The sequence below is a fragment of the Lissotriton helveticus genome, chromosome 9 (genome assembly GCF_964261635.1).
Source record: "Lissotriton helveticus chromosome 9, aLisHel1.1, whole genome shotgun sequence".
In the NCBI taxonomy this organism is placed as follows: domain Eukaryota; kingdom Metazoa; phylum Chordata; class Amphibia; order Caudata; family Salamandridae; genus Lissotriton; species Lissotriton helveticus.
The window spans coordinates 1,153,080,777-1,153,098,565 of NC_136070.1; the positions used below are offsets into that span (position 1 = coordinate 1,153,080,777).

General features: G+C 46.6%; 1 protein-coding gene across 1 annotated transcript in view; it reads left to right on the top strand.

Moving 5' to 3' along the window:
* Nucleotides 1–3,532: 3,532 nt before the first annotated feature.
* Nucleotides 3,533–17,789, top strand: part of SELENOK (selenoprotein K) — a 42,784-nt gene continuing 28,527 nt past the window's right edge. Inside the window, exon 1 of the mRNA XM_078661587.1 lies at nt 3,533–3,643. Coding sequence (XP_078517713.1) covers nt 3,625–3,643 — 19 coding nt within the window. The 5' untranslated portion in view covers nt 3,533–3,624. The remainder of the gene's footprint in view (nt 3,644–17,789) is intronic.

Below are 17,789 nucleotides of genomic sequence, written 5' to 3' on the forward strand. Positions count from 1 at the left end.
GGTATAGGAAGAGGAGTTCAAACCCGGCCTGGGTCCCAAACTAGAACCACCTGACATACGACCAGTGTCATACACGAACAACCTGATCCCCATGGTGGGGTACCATACCCTGAAGTTTGAATTCAGGGGGAGGACCACGACGTGTAAGCTGTACGTGGCAGAGAAAGGCCCCTCTGTGTTAGGGTGGAGATACCAAGGAGACCTCGGAATCAAGCTAGACCCAGGGGGAAAGGAACAAATACTACTAACGGACGTGGACAGCTGGCCTGACCTGAAGAAGGTGAGAAGTGAATTTCCCAAAGTCTTCGGAGGCAAAGTGGGGAAACTGGAAAAGTTCATGCACAAGATCATTCTCAGAGAGAACTCCCAGCCAGTATCCCACAAAGTCCGAAATGTACCCATAGCGGTGCGGGAAGCAGTACAACAAGAACTGCACCGGCTGGAAGAACAAGGGATCATTGAGCCCATAGACAGCTCAGAGTGGTTGGCTCCCTTTGTGGTCGCCAGGAAGCCCAACGGCAAGGTGCGCCTATGTGTGGACCTGCGCGAGTTGAACAAATGCTTAGTAGTAGAGAAATTTCCGCTCCCCAGGATCGAAGAAATGCTGGCTAAAACAAGAGGTGTGAAGTGGTTCTCCACAGTGGACCTTACGTCTGCCTACCATCAAATCGACCTGCACCCGTCAAGTAGGAAATTGACGTCCTTCATCACGCCGTATGGGTGTTACCAGTTTCGCAGGATGCCATTCGGGCTAGCGTCCGCCGCAGCGGTGTTCCAAAAACGTATGCATCGCCTGTTCAAAGACGTCGATGGCATCCAGTACTTTCAAGACGACATCCTTATAATGGGCAAGGACCGCAATGACCACGACAACAAATTGAATAAAGTGCTGGGTGTACTGCAGGAGAAAGGACTGACGGCAGAGTGGGAGAAGTGCAGATTTGGGATGACTTCCGTCACTTATCTAGGACATAAGATCAGCGAACAAGGGATCACACCCAAAAGAGAGAATGTGAAAGCGATCTGCGAGGCCAAAGCTCCATCCAGCAAGGACGAGGTGCAGTCATTCCTTGGGATGGCCGGGTACTATAGCAAATTCGTCCAGCATTTTGCCACGAAAACGCACAAGTTGAGGCAACTCATAAGAGATAAAACATCGTTCCAGTGGGACGACGAGGCTCAGAAGGAGTTTGAGGAGCTGAAAGGGAAAATCAGCCAGGCAGTACCCCTACTCGGGCATGACCCCGCAGGAAGCACTCTGCTCACCACTGATGCCAGCGAAAAAGGGTTGGGTGCTGTTCTGGCACAAGAGAGAGATGATAACACCGTGGAAACACTCAGTTTTGCGTCCAGAGCGTTGTCTCCCACAGAGCAGAAGTTCAGTGTGATAGAGAAGGAAATGCTGGCTGTCACATGGGCCATGGGGAAGTTCCGGCAGTTCCTGTGGGGGACGAGGTTTCGATTACAAACGGACCACAAGCCCTTAGTCAAAGTGCTTACCTCAAGGGGACATGCCACGGCCACCCCGCGGATAGCAAAAATGACTCTCAAACTCCTGAATACACATACGATGTGGAGTTCATCCCGGGGACACGCAACAAAGTGGCTGACTATCTGAGAAGGGCCTCAGCCATGGAGGAAGCGCCCACTTCGGTAACGGAGAACGAGGAGACAGTAGCGGTGTTAGAGGACATGGAAAGGGCCATCAGCCTACAAGAGTGGGAGCAAGCATACAAGGAGGATGTGATCCTGGAAAAGGTTAAGAAGAATCTAGTAGAAGGATGGCCAGACAAGAAAAGACTACAGGAGGCGCAGAGGAAACTGTATGAGAAACGGGAGGAATTATCCATAAGTGATTCAGGGACATTCCTGTATCGCGGTGACAAGGTGGTGCCACCCGAAAAGTTAATTCCGATCCTGTTGAATCTACTACATGAAGGTCACCTGGGCATCGTGAAGACCAAGTCAAGGGTGAAACAGATGTACTGGTGGCCAGGGATGGACATCCAGATTGAGAGACATGTTAGGGACTGCGACCAATGCCAGGGGTCAGACAAAATACTCAAACCATTGAGACCTGCGTTAGGAAAATTTGAACAGCCCCGCAATCCCTGGGAGGACCTTGCTGTTGACATTCTGGGCCCGATATTGGACGATCAAGGGACAGCTAAATACTTGTGTGTTGTTGTCGACAAGTACTCCAAATGGCCGGAAAGGCACGTGCAGGAGGAGATGGACTCGGACTTCGGTAAGCCGAGAGTAAGAGAAACATCTACGGACGAAGAAGAGACGCCCAGGAGAAATGAACTTGGCCTGGAGAGAGAGAAGGTGGGAGGTCCCATGACCGAGGGCGTCCACGAAGCCTCCACTCCGGTAAGGCGCACGCGTGCTGGGAGGAAGATAGTCAGGCCTGCCCACCTCAGAGACTTTGTGGGATAGAACATTGGAGTTTGAACCTTAACATTTCCATTGTGTAAAAAGGGGAGATATGTGGTGTTAGCGCTCTAGCCCCGCCGCATGCGTGTGACACAACACGCACTGGGCGAGAGCGCGGATGACTGCGCATGCGCTAACGGCGGTTCGCTCTTGTCAGGGCTTGTCGGGGCGCGACCACAGTAAGACGCCCGGCGCTCTTCCTACAGCGTTAGTTATACGAAATAAACGCATTCCTGTCTCCCTACTCCTGAGTGCTGAGTGATCCTTGGGGGGAAACTGGGAACTCCACACCACCAACTTGAAGTTGATGGTAGTTTGCGATTCCTTACAGCCTAATCGCACTTTTTCTGTGCTTCCTACATTGCATTTAAGGAATTAAAATGTGCAATTCCTTAAATGCAATCGCAAAATAGGGAATCACAAATTTTGCGATTCCTTATTTTGCGAGTGGTTTTCTTTCTCATATATTGCAAACAGCTAAATTGCGATCGCAAACGCTGAAATTCTGCTAATTTTAGCGTTTGCGATCGCAATTTAGTTTGATACATATGCCCCCTGGTTGCCAGCCAGACAAGGAGAGCAACGTCCAGAAAGATGCAAAGAGGGGACACAGTCATAATAAAGGACAGGAGACCCAGAGGAAAATTACGGACCCGATTCTTCCCCTTTAAATTGCCTTGGACCAAGGTACATTTTAACTTCTTAATTTTTTCTTACAAGCGGGTCTCTGCCTAAATCGGAAGTGTTGAATCGGGCAAATAACATGCTGACTCCTCGAAGCAAGGTTCATGCTGCATACCAACCCTCAAGCCCTTAAATGTGCTACAGGATCACGGTGTTGATTCAGGTTCGCCTAAATTGCTATTCCTAGGGCTTTCTTCTTCAAAGACTTCTGCTTTCTAAAATACAATCCGTCTCTTCCGACACAAAAAAAAGACCTAGCACTACTTTATCATCTTCTACCATAGTTTGTCACAAACTTTTGACGCCACAATGCAGTCTGTTGACGGAAGTGACGTAAATACCCCCGCCCCACTGCGACAGAGAAACTTCAGTCCCTTGTCCAATGACTGCCGCCCACCTCTATCTTCGCCCCTAAGACGTCATATCAGAGCCTGCAATAGGCTAGGCGAAGCCTTTTCAAAGCGGAAGTGTACTGCGTAGGCAAGGATCAGCACTGCTGCCAATATGGTGTACATTTCTAATGGTAAGAACGCACTGACAACCTTCTGTTTTAGTTCGGGAAAGGGAGATTATTTTTTGAGCGAGGCGATGATTTCCTTTATTTCATAGGTCTCTGGCAAGTCCTCCGAAAGCATCTTGCAAAAAGTGCCACGTATAAGCAAGGAACGAACGTTCCACCTAGAGTTTTGGACCGCTACCCAATAGACCGCTCACGTACCCACACTTACCTGCTACATCATACTTTTTTGGCTAGTCTTTCACATGCGTTTTCTCGTTATATGTTAATGGGACATGGCTCTGACTACCTCACTGATTCAAACTGTGATCACCTCTTTGTATCCTTGAAGCTGATGTTTTGTTTCCATCACTAATTGCGTCAGTTCTAAACAGGGACACATTGGATAGTATTTTAAAGTAGCTTACACCCTAATCATTCGGGCCTAATGCAATTTACGATGGGCTCCTGTCAGATGGCATATCTGGTTTATTTCAGGATATATCTAGGAATGAGAAGTTGTGCTTCTGTTTTACTCGCCCTGGATTGTACTTGGTAAGATGCACTTCGAGGAAAACATTATCGTTGTTGACCAAATACATTTGACGTCTATCCTCTGTTATTTATTCGTTAATATATTCGTTACCCGGACAAGTATCACCCCTGCATTCCAGACTGATCTTGGTCCTGCTTTGGGGCGAGATTTTTGCCTTTCATGATAAAAATTATAATCATGAGGTGCATGTGTTGTGAGCTGCTCCACTCACAACTGGGTAATGTAATAATTTGAAAGAGATCCGAAATTATTTACAATACTTGTATTTTAAACTAGTCATTGTCATGATCAAATGTTACATTCAAGGACAATGTGGTCTAGTAGTTGGAGATGCCGACTTTAAAATACGGAGTCGGGGTACCAGCTCGAGTCCCGACCTCGGCTCATCATCCTGTGATTTTGGGCAAATCGCTTAATCTCCTTGTGCCTAAAATGAGTAAACGTGTAACATATCCTGTTTACTTTGTAAATTGCTTTAACGCCCCTGGGCTAGGTTCTCACTATTAAAGAAAACAAAGGGGCAGATTTATGTTGGTAATGCGACGCGTTTGCGTCACGCAACTGCGGCGTAAACGTGGCGCATCCCTACGACCCATTTACAACGTGACGCATCTAGGCAGATGCGTCACGTTGTAAAGCCCTGCGCCACTTGTGGGCTTTCCGGCGCAGGGTGGGCGTTCCAGGGGCAGGTGCGCCTCGCAAAAGTGGCTAAGTGAAATCTATAAGATTTCACTCAGTCACTTTCAGGCCAATGCTGCGTCAAAACCCTGCCCCTGCTTGAAGCAGGCGTAGGTCTTGACGCAGCATTGGTCAGATAGGGCACCCCCGAGCCTTGCTGGAGCTGCGTCGCGATTGCGACGCAACTCCAGCAATGCGCCACTTGTGCCGTTTTTGCCCCATGGTGCGCCGCATTGTAAATGCGGCGCACCATGGGTGGCGGAGCAGCGGCGCAATATAACTGGCGCATCCCTGGGGATGCGCCAGTCATCATAAATCTGCCCCAAAGTTTCTATTCAGCGCAACGCTTCCGGGGCTTGAGTGCAACTTAAACATTTCCTTGGGCACAACCTCTCACGAGGTAGCACCAAAGAAAATGTGGATTTAGACAAATAGTGGATAGTACAGAATGAGCAGGATTGTGCTGTCTGGTATTGAGATCCATGGTTTATAGTGATTATTGTTCTGTATGGGAAAGAACATACAGATGATACATGTAAATGCTGCCAGTGAGGTATCATTCCCCATCTGTCACTATAGCCCTGTCAGTTTGTCATTTCTGTCACACTCGCTGTGTCTCCTTCCTCTGTCATTCTCAATTACTCTTCATTTCACTTCATTCCCTTTCTATCTCCCTTACATTTTCTTAATGTCCATTATTATCCACTATTCTTTCTTCCTACTAGTCACATTTTGTTCCTTTCCACTTGTTTCTTCTTCTTTCTGTCTTTCCAGTCATTTTCTCTCTGAGACGATCATCCCATCACTCTTGCCTTTTATCTATCAGTCCTTACTGTTAGCCTAATTTGATATTGTATAGCAGGGTCCATGAGATTTAAGGCCATACTATACCGGGACACACCTTGAAACAGGCCTGTGAACTCAAGGATTGCATGGCGTGTAAGTGGATGACAAGTGGTCTGATGTAACTTACTAAATAGCTGTTGTTGGTATGGGATTGTCCATTATTTAGGGGTGTGTTTCTAAGTCCAGAGTGCTTAACTGCTCGTGAATTAGGTATTGTGGCTTTGATTTTGGCCCTGGTAGTAGGCTAATCAATTTAGCGTGTGGGCAGCACTTTCCTGTCATCTGGAGGGGTATACCAAGTGTGCCCTCGCAATGTTCAGAGGACAGCAGTCTTGTTTTGGGGGTACAGATTAAGCATCATACAGGGTTTTGTCATTAATAATGTGGCCATATCTTTTTAATCTGTGCCAATGAGTGCAGCTTCCTAACCCCTCTGGTGTAACTTTCGGCTCTTGCGTGAACCCAGAATCTTACACTAACCTTTCATGTGTTTGTTGAAAGTGTGTGCGTATGTGTATGAGGATATCTTTCCCTGACAGTGGAAGTGTATATCCTGCATTCCTGTGGCTAGAAGGTGGAGATCCAGACACTGAGGATGAGGATGGAGACAGGACTATAATTGCAAAGCCCATGAAGTCTTTTTTTTTTTTGTGCATGGGGCTGCTGATTAATTATTCCTGAGCACTACCATTTGGTGGATGGTAGAGGAGAAGGGCGTGACTGCAGTTTTGGTTGCCCAAGCCGAGGATGGTTGTATATTAGGCCTGGCCTTTTGTCTGTCACAGCTCACTGCTTTCTGCATTAAATAGACTTCTGACAGCCAGGTGCAGAGACCCATATGATGGATGCTCCTGCTTAGAGAGAGTCTCACATCTAGTTGCTGTGAGAAACATCACTTTGCACCGAGGCTATCTGGAGAGCTGCCTGAGAAGAACCTGTGAAAGGGAACCACCTAAACTAGTTCTGAAATTAGAGAATGTGGTTCCATATCCCTTGTCGTAGAATATAAAAAGCCAAACCTTTGTATTACATATAGTAGTATCAAGAACTTCTGCCACACCCGCCCTTTGTGATAAGCAGCAGAAATATTTTATGTATTTATTTATTTATTAACAGTTTTATATAGCGCGTACGTGACCCATGGGTATCAGAGCGCTTAACATCATGTGGTATAGATTACAAATGCAGTGTACAAAGAGCAGTAAGACGTGCTGACTTAGTAATGGCAATTTAGACATAGTAATTATAGGCTAATAGCTTGAGAAGCAACATGTAAGGCATGGGTACTCACAAACTTTCTCTCCGGGGCCAAATTTACATTGTGGTTTGGGTCCGAGGGGCCGCACCGGGGGTGCGGGGTCAGTGGGGGAGGGGGCGGGGCTAGAGCAAACCAAAAAAACTGTGGCCATGAGGTTGAACACAGGTCCCTGCAGCGGACGCCTTCGTCCACTGAGCCACCAGACCCGGCATACACACATCTCTCTATCTCTCTTTCTCTATCTCTCTTTCTCTATCTCTCTTTCTCTATCTCTCTTTCTCTATCTCTCTTTCTCTATCTCTCTTTCTCTCTCTCTTTCTCTATCTCTCTTTCTCTATCTCTCTTTCTCTATCTCTCTTTCTCTCTTTCTCTATCTCTCTTTCTCTATCTCTTTTTCTCTATCTCTTTTTCTCTATCGCTCTCTCTTTCTCTATCTCTTTCTCTATCTCTTTCTCTATCTCTTTCTCTATCTCTTTCTCTATCTCTTTCTCTATCTCTTTCTCTATCTCTTTTTCTCTATCTCTTTTCTCTATCTCTCTTTCTCTATCTCTATCTCTTTCTCTTTCTCTATCTCTATCTCTTTCTCTATCTCTATCTCTTTCTCTTTCTCTCTCTCTTTTTCTCTCTCTCTTCTCTCTCTCTCTCTTTCTCTCTCTCTCTCTCTCTCTCTCTTTCTCTCTCTCTTTCTCTCTCTTTCTCTCTCTCTCTCTTTCTCTCTCTTTTCTCTCTCTCTTTCTCTCTCTCTCTCTCTCTCTCTCTCTCTCTCTCTCCCTCCATCCCTCTGTCTCACCCACTCTGACTCTCTCTCCCTCACTCTGACTGTCTCACTCCCTCTCTCCCCCTCTCCCCTCTCCCTCCGTCACTCCCTTCCCACTCTCCCTCTCTCCCTTCCCTCACCCCTCCGTCACTCCCCTTCCTCACTCCCTCCCTCACTCCCCTTCCATCTCTCCCTCCCTCACTCCCCTTCCATCTCTCCTCCCTCACTCCCCTTCCATCTCTCCCTCTCTCCCCTTCCACTCTCCCCTTCCCACTCTCCCTCACTCCCTCCGTCACTCCCCTTCCCACTCTCCCTCTCTCCCCTTCCCTCCCTCTCTCCCCTTCCTCCCTCCCTCACTCCCCTTCCCTCCCTCCCTCACTCTCCTTCCCGCACTCCCCTTCCCACTCTCCCTCTCTCCCTCTCTCCCCTTCCCACTCTCCCCTTCCCACTCTCCCCTTCCACTCTCCCTCCCTCCCCTTCCCTCACTCCCTCCGTCACTCCCCTTCCCACTCTCCCTCTCTCCCCTTCCCTCCCTCCCTCTCTCCCCTTCCCTCCCTCCCTCACTCCCCTTCCCTCCCTCACTCCCTCCCCTTCCCGCACTCCCCTTCCCACTCTCCCTCTCTCCCCTTCCCTCACTCCCCTTCTCTCACTCCCTCAGTTACTCCCTTCCCTCTCTCCCTCACTCCCCTTCCCTCACTCCCTCCGTCACTCCCCTTCCCACTATCCCTCTCTCCCCTTCCCTCACCCCTCCGTCGCTCCCCTTCCCTCTCTCCCTCCCTCACTCCCTCACTCCCCTTCCATCTCTCCCTCTCTCCCCTTCCCACTCTCCCTCTCTCCCCTTCCCACTCTCCCTCTCTCCCCTTCCCTCTCTCCCTCCCTCACTCCCCTTCCCTCTCTCCCTCCCTCACTCCCCTTCCCTCACTCCCTCTGTCACTCCCCTTCCCTCTCTCCCTCCCTCACTCCCCTTCCCTTACTCCCTCCCTCACTCCCCTTCCCCCGCTCCCCCTTCCCTTACTCCCCTACCCCGCTCCCCTTCCCTCTGTCCCTCCCCACTCCCCTTCCCTCTCTCCCCCACTCCCCTTCTCTCTCCCTCCCCTTTCCCACTCCCCTTCCCTCACTTCCGCCTCCCTCCCTCTGCCTCCCTCACTCACTCCCCTTCCCCCACTCCCTCACTCCCTCACTTCTGCTTCCCTCCCCCGCCTCCCTCACTCCCCTTCACTCACTCCCTCACTTCTGCTTCCCTCCCCCGCCTCCCTCCCTCTGTCGACCTTCGCCCTCTGTCTGTCTCCCTTTCTCTGTCTCCATTTCTCGGTCTCCCTCCCTCTCCCTGTCCCTCTGTCTCTGTCTCCCTCGACGTAAAGAGTTTCACTAACTTCAGAATGCTCTTGCCCCATGAACTCCTATTCAATAGGACTAATTCTCAGCAGTGGCTAATCTTGATTCATTTCACTTTCTGGAAGTAGCATCTCTTACGTGCCCTCACTCCAGACAGAGTGCCACCAACCTTGTGAACCCTGAGGTGTTCCGAGACCCTTGCCACACTATGATGCATTATATTCTAATGCTAAAATCATTGCATGTCTCTCCAAAAGCAGCATAGACAAATGCTCTTCTTGGGCACTCCCAAGCAGGATGAAGAAGCGCATGACCCCCACCACCATATCGGAAACTGCCCTTGACTCGATACTGAAGGAATTAGCTGCATTACATTTAGAGCAGTGCAACTCTGTGGTAAAATGTCACCTTGAGTAGACTGCTAACATGACTGTGTCTGCCAGGGCTGAGACAGCTTCCTGCTTCCAGCCGCACCCGAGCACTTCACACGTCTTTAGAAAGACCATTTGCATGTTTGTGGAGCTTTGTTGATTTCACCTCTTCTTAGGCCCCTGCAGCTCCGCTCTGTGGGCGCCGGGTCAGGGGCCTAAGAAGAGGTGAAATTCACAAAGCTCCACTAACATGCAAATTGTCTTTCTAAAGACGTGGGAAGTGCTCGGTTGTGGCTGTGTGTGTGTGAGAGAGACTCTGCTGCTCTGCCTATCACTGGATTGAATCACCCGGCCCCCACAGAGCAGCAGAGTCTCTCAGTGTCGCTGCTGCACCCGGCAGTGTTTGCAGACATTCTTTAATAAAAATGTGTTCTTAAAACACGGGTACGAACTCTGCGTGGGCCGCCAGGGCAGGCTTGCCGGGCCGCCACCGGCCCGCGGGCCGTACTATGAGTACCCCTGATGTAAGGTATTGAGTTAAGACCTGAGTTAATAAAGTTCTGAGGTAGAGTTCTTAGAGGTTCAATCAAAACCTATGGTCATAAAATCCAAGCTAAGTCTTCGGTTTCGTTTAGCTTGTTTATGGGAGGAACTTGCTCATAAGAAAGTTCTTTATTTCTTTCTTGAATGTTGTTGTGTTTCTAATTTTTCTGATGTTTGCAGGAAGGGAGTTCCAAATCCTGGGAGCTACGCCTGAAAATGTCCTTTCATATGTTTTTTTCTTCTTAAAGATAGGAGGTTTCAGGAGCAGATAATTGGCACTCCTGACAAGTCTGTTTCTTCCTGTGATTTCTATTTTGTGGCGAGATATTTAGGTGTGTTGTGATGAATCGCTTTATGGGTGATACAAGCCATTTTCATCTGTACTCTGGCTTCATATGGTAACCAATTTAAGGCCTTCAAGTGCGGTTTTATGTGGTCAAATTTCCTCGACCCTGTAATAAGCCTTGCCGCTGCATTGAGGCAGGCTTTTAGGGGTGCAGTTGAAGTTTTTGGTAGGCCAGCCAGTGTAGTACAGCCGTATTCGATCCTCGAGATAACCAGCGAATGCACCGCTAGTTTCAGGTCTGTCTCCGTTAAAAAAGATTTCATCTTTCTCAGATAGTTCAAGTGGAAACAAGCGTTTTTTGCCATGGAATTAATGTGCGTTTTCATATCAAAGTTCTCATCCAGTGTGATTCCGAGAGATTTCGCCAAGTCCACTAGAGTTGGGATGCAATTTAATGCTGTAATCATTTTGGACCATTCTTTCACTAAGGATTGATTTGTATGTGGTGAGATGAGTAAGAATTCTGTTTTGTTAGCGTTAAGCTTGAGATGATTGTTCGTTAACCATTTCAGCGATAGTTTGAGGGCACTGTTCATTGTGGTTATGTCTTCCAGGCTAGCAATCTTGATGTACAGTTGCGTGTCATCTGCATACATTGGTAGGATATTTTTGATTTCCGTAGAATTTCTGTAAGAGGTTCGATGTATATCTTAAATTTCACAAGTTTACATTAATTTTGATTCCAGAATCTAGTAAGCAAACATAAGCGTTTGTCCCCAAATAAATTTGAAAGATGAAGAATACGGAATACTCCGACTTTAATGTCATTTGTATAGACATTGTTCTCCCCTTGGCTACCCAATAATAGAACTTAAAATTAGGGGATTGTTGAACTTCCCTTGCAAGCTGTAATTTTGGAAAGTAAATAGCCCCTTCAGCCTTTGTATATCCCAGGACCAAAGTTCTAATAACCTCTGTAATTTTCTAACTGGGAGCCAATCCCACTTACGTGTTAATGTAAGACATAAGTTCAGAAATTGTTAATATTTACCACATTCCAAATCTCAGCAGTTAACCTAACCTTTTCAGCCTTTTGGTACAAACACCCAGTGTTTGGCGTTAGTTACGGTTTTTATTATAAGGGTAAAGAATCTTTGGTTATTTTTTGTATTTTAAAGAGAAGGAGCTAGGTTTGAGTGTATGACAGGAACAATTGGCGCTCTAGCAGGTACGATTGGAAGTCAAAATTACAAGGGTTAAACGGTGCAAACCGGTCAGGGGAACAAACCCAGACAGAAACAGCCACTGAAAAGGGCACAGGTACAAGACCCCTACTCAAACAAATGTAACCAAGGTCCTGTGCACACGCAAAGGGTAGTAGGTTCTCATGTGACAACCAACAGTTCAGGTAAAGATCATGTGTTAGCGAAATGAGACTCGATATCCAATGATTTCTGAAGAAAGATTTATAATTCAATCTTGATCAGTTCATTTGTGAGAAAAAGCTCTTTCTCACGAATGTACTGATCAAGATTGAATTATAAATCTTTCTTCAGAAATCATTGGATCTCGAGTATAATATTTAGCCCTCTAAAACAGAAGCTCCTTAAACATATGTTTGTTGCAGTGGGCACTTACATTTCTCACATATGACAGAAATGTATGACTGCCAGGAGCACCACTGTACTCTGGCTGGGTTGCAGTTAAAAGGCACTTGGCAAGGAAAAGTGCTATAACCAAGGCCTATTTTTATTTTATTAATGCGTTCTGTCTAAAGTGCAAGACACTAGGATAGGGTGCCTAGGTTATGCAAAGTGCATGCCATATACTTGACATAGGTTCCATTACAGTGACTGAATGCCTAAAACCTACTTATATTGTGTAGTTTCAGCTACCTTTTCCATAAGACAATAATGGTGCGAGATTAAAATACTTATTTTACATCTCTGCTTCTGACGGTTTCTAAAAAAGCAGTTTTCCCCATAGTTTTAAACATATTATTTACAGGCGATATCAGATATTTCATAAATTGTATTGGAAAAGTAACTATGTAAAAATTTACTTTATGCTGCCTGAGCCAGAACTTTCAAAAACCAGTTCTGCTAGTCCTTAAACCTCCAAATGTCAATAAACATTCCTGGCAGTAGTTGATGACTGCCTGCCAGAGCACAATAGCCTGGCTGCTGTACCTAAGGGCAGAAGTATTGTCAATAATTTAGCACTTAGCAGGGATTCGCCATCTAGAAAGAATATAGGACAGATGTCGGAACAAAAGGCATTTTAAACACTTTTTCTTTTGACTTCTGGTCTCATTCATTCCCAGAGCCCTCCTAGATCCATTGCTTCTAAACCCAGCTGGAGAGAGAACCAGTTCAGACTATGACAGAGAGGAGGAGAACTCATCTAATTAGGGGTGTTGCTAGAGGTTTTCCTGTAGTGCCCTCAGAGGGTAAAATATGGCCATTTCAAGGAGATGAAGGACGGAGTGCTGAAACTTATCAGACACTCACCCATGGTCTCAGATCTGGGTTGAATCCATCATCGTTCTCTTGCTCACCATGCCACCCCAGTTTAAACCTAGCCATATGCAAATCAGTCTTGACCCTGTGCCTCATGAGAACAGTCCTGCCCAAACTGCCAAGCCAAGTCTTCCCTGCACCAGAAACAAGCATCCTGGGACCGGTTTTTGAGGAAACACCCCTCATCAGCCAGGCTAGCTTGAATCCAGTGGCAAAGTGAGCAAGGGACACACATCTGGGCATACCCTGCCAATTTAGGATGAACAAAGCAAACACAGGGAGATGATGGACGGAGCGCTGAAACTTTTCAGACACTCAACCCCAGTCACAGATCTGGGTTGAATCCATCATCTTTCTTTAGCTCACTTCACCACCTCAGTTCAGACCAGCTATTTAAAAATCAGCCTTGATCCTGTGCCTCATGGGAACAGCCCAGCCCAAACTGCCAAGCCAAGTCTTCCCTGAACCGGAAACAAGCATCCTGGGACCGGTTTTGGGATAACACCCCTCATCAGCCAGGCTAGCTTGAATCCAGTGACAAAGTGAGCAAGGGACCCATATTTTGAATTTAGTGCTTCTGAGAATTTTTACGGTAAAGCAAACAAAGTGCCGCAAAAGGAGGTGGGCAAAGAGGAAGAAAGTAGACATGACTGGGTAGGGACAATTATTCAATCATTGGTTAGTGCTCAGGATAAAACTAGCAACTTGCCACCACCACCTCTTCAGAATGTTCCTGGATTTGGGAAGACTGCACCTGAAAAAGAAGGTCCTGCAGAAAGAAGACGACTCCTAACTCCTGCTAGTAGTCAAGGTCTGGAACTGGGCTCAAAGTGGTTCTCGTCCTGTGTGCCGTTCTAGCTACACACAAAGCAGAAGGATTCTAAGAAGGCCCAGCTGACCAGAGTACTGGACCCTGCATGAGCCATAGCTAAAAAGAGATCTTGACTGATCAGAAAGAACTTTCCCAGCAGTTTGAGAAAAGTGGGATTTACATTTTTTTTTATCGCTGAGGACCAGGATAGGGTGCTGAAACCTGATGGTCCTTCCGATAAAAATATTAGTATTTTTGGACACATGCTTGGCTACAGCTTCCTGTATTGCCCTGCTGGAGTATATTGATAACTAAAAAAATGACTGTGTCCGAAAGTAAAAACTGAAACTGGGCAAGGTGGCAAATCCATCCCATAGAGGAAGTGACCTCAATAGCTATGAAATCTAACGTAGTCCCTCTTTGATCTCTTAGTGCCAAAATCAACAGAATCAGCTGGAGCTCAGTGATGACATATCCAACTTCAAGGTACCCTGACCTGCCTCAGCCTAGGACATTTCCAGACTAAAGGATTTTTAATTCCACTGTTGGAGACCAAGTCCAGCGGTAGAAACTTTGACTGGAATTTGCTGCTTGGTGAACCTAATCTCCGCCCCATCACGGTCAGCCTGAAATCACACGTAGGGCCAGATCAATTGTTTATCAATGGAACTTTAGGTTTATCTAGGGTCTATTGTCCTTAAAGTTTTAAAATGCTTCTCTTCGGTTCCCTTTATCTAATTTGAACGTTCTTCGTGCCGTGGTGGTCCGTATGTTTTTCTAGTTGTGGTTGGAATTATATTGTATTTTCTTAATTTTAAAATTGTTGGTACTTTTTAAAATGAACGTGCATTTCTCCGGAGAATTGCTGGCTTCTTTTGCTGTAGCTACCTACCAGTGGTTTAGGAGAGTTTCTCTGAGACTTGTTTTGAGATTTCACCAGGGTGTATTTATTAAGCTGGGAAGGGTCTCTGCTTTGCAAATTATTAACCCACTTTCGGATTCCTTTGGTATCCTTTCATACATACCCCTGACAGAACTCTACATATATACCATCTAATTTTTTCTAACATTCTGTGTGGAATTGATGAAAACGTAACCAAGTAAAATAGTGATGACCTTCCTGACGGAGATAGTATGAATGGGGAGTCGGTGATGATGAAGAATGGGTAGATGTAGCCAAGCAGCAGAGTAGTAAACAAAATAGGAGAGTGGAATTCAACAGTTGAAACATTAGGATCGTCTTCAACCATAGACATTGCTAGATTACTGGGCATCAGCTGCGACTTAATACCTGGCCTGACTGACGTCGGAATGAAGCTTTTCACCCCTCTGCAACAGAAGGCCTTACCTTTTTACCAACATTTTACCGAAAATGTGAGTTGAATTTGTTTTTGTCTCTTTCTAAACAGGTGCTCTTGGTTCAATAAAGTCACTTTTATACGATGCTTGCTTTTCAAACTGCTGGTATCATAAAACCTTGAAGACTAGTGTTGTGGAACAAGAGCAAAAGGATACACTTTGTTCATGTGAAGGTTTGCATTATGTATCTTCAAAATCATTGCACAACCTTTCTGTGGTATTATTTACACACATTTTTGCTATCACATGGCAAACTGGCAGTCACTGGAGCGCACGCTTGGACAAGCCTTGCCCAAATAATTAACACGACCACGCTCAGTTTAGCAAAGGCTGTGTACGTCTGGGTACCACAACAACTACTGTTTAACTGAGTAAATCAAATGCTCTACTTTATTTTAGGAAGAGCTATTGCTTTCATGCTCATGTAATATTGTGAAAATGCATTATTTGCAGTTATGTAGTGTGACCGTAGCAGTTTATGAACCCATTTAGCACATTTACATTTCTTTCACCCTACCAAGCAGATAATTGAAGGGTTTACTTGTTTCTTCCTTAATTGTCCGCCTCATCTTGTCCTGTATTGTTTGTTCATTTAGCTTTCTTTTCCTTTTTCGCGATGTCTTATAATTAACTGCAAACCAAAATTTTTTCCAAACATTTCTGTGGTTTTTAGGTCGAGACTAGACAGCACTTGCAATGTCAGGATGATCTGTTGTATGTACTTCGTGGACTTTGACTCCTCCCGTTACCTTTGATTTGTTTAGTTGGTTGTCTTTAAAAAAATCCTTGTTTGTTAGTGGGTAATTTGGCTTCCTTTTCCCAAGTTGTTCACTCACCTGGGGTACTGCCCCAGGACTTGTAGGCGTCAGGTTGTCCCACTGTAACATCTGTGTAGGGACTACTTTTCCCTTTCTCTAAGAGCATTTTACCACAGTGCTCGATGTTTCAGTGCTCTGAGGTCCGTATCTGTAAACAGGGCTGTAAATCATGTTCTTATCTCCTTACATTTGCTGTGCCTTAAGACCGAGTTCAAATGTCAGAGGTTGTTTTCTTTAGCTATATCTGGATATAAACGTGGGATTTGCATTTTTTGCCTCTGTTGCCACTGCTAGGATGTCTGTTTTGGTACGCCGAAGCTTCAAGTTATGAATGGCCATCACGGTATGTTACTCACCAACCTATTTCGCTGTTGACCAAGCGTTATAACTTTCTAGTTGTGTCAGAGGCCTTGTGATCTCTCAGGAAGGGGGACTGGTGAAGGAGGCAGTGTGTGCTAATTGCAGACAGCACGAATATGTATGAGGTAATTATTTATTTATTTAGCAGGCTGCAGACCGGACAGAAAGTCCATGAGGCATTTATTTATTAAATAACATGGCGGTAAAGGCACACTCTGCTCACCTCGTGCACAGCCTTGGAGTAACACTAACGGCTACTAAAATAAGAGCAAAGGGCTACACCACTTTAGCCACAGATTACTGCCCTGTCCTTCTGTGGCTCCTAATGTGGCTTTCACTTGCTATGTAACAGATTGCAGTTCTTGACGTGCTGTGCTGCCACCAGGAAGCCATGCACACTTTGCTGAGGAGCCAGGACTAGGAACAGGTAGCCACTGTTTCTTTTACGATGAACCCCTGCTTGATTTGTGACCCCTATGGTATGTTTTCGGGTGAGGGGGGATCTGCAAGCAGCGACAACGCAGTCAGTGCCCCATCTACACGTGACTGCACAGTGATGTCAGCAGGGACGGGGTTCTAAGGAAGCTTACAGTATACACACAACACAGTGACTTGTTTCCCCTTTGCCTCACTGGCCTAGTTTCCTCCCCTCTACAATGCACCCTGTCGCCTGCCTATCGAACATCTAGTCTCACGACAAACTGCATGCTCACGCCGTACACAAGGCCTAAGCTTGTGTGCTGCACCTTTAGTCCCACACTGGTCGTAGAGCTCCCGTGTGACATCACGTCCGGCATTCCGTTGCCTGCTTTGCGTTAGGGATTGTTGGTTTCATAGTGGTATTGCCAGGCGCTGCGAGCTAGAGTGCTGGGGTGAGAAGCGAGGGGATACTGGAGGGACTCTGCGAGGCAGTCATGGGCATTGACTGAACTGGGGGCGGTTGGTGTGGGTCATAGACCAATGGCAGTAGCTCGCGCCTCATTAAAATGGCAGCCGGGCATTCTGCTGATCTGTGGTCTGTGACTGGGAGGAACGCGGGAGTCTCTGCCACCCATGCCCATCTCCCTCTTTCAGGATGTCTGCATGCTCTCCCAGGCACAGACTGCCACCTTCTTTGTTTCTGTTGCGGAGCCCAGTCCAGGCAGTGAGACAGCCAGAATAGCAATAGTCGAGGTGCAGCTCAATCTTGACCAGTGCTGGCCATCTTCAGAGATTCGACCAGGGCGCAATCTCTGGTCGGGTTTGAGTGAACCTGACCAAGTGTGCCTTACTGGCCCCTGACCAGCGACTGGTAGTGCTCGAGACCGATCAGTGCCCTGCAGTGCACTTGCTCCCCAAATTCACCCTTACCCAATCCCTTGGCTTAGTCATAACCCATGCTAATCAAGTGTGCCGCGGAACGAACGTGGGCAGCATCTGCCAGCAAGGTGAAGTGGTGATGGGTATTAAACAATTAGAAAAAGGCCTGCACGGAGGGAACCTAGAATGTGAATAACGGTGAATCTGCATGTCTAGTTTAGACTGAACAAGGACTTTTCGAACGATCTGGTCCTTCTACCCATGAATTGTGGCTACTCATGACTTTTTTAAGCAGCACAGCGAAGGCAATCCTCATCAGTTATCTCAATTCATGTCCATTTCACTGATTTATCATTCTATTGTCGACTGGAGCGTGA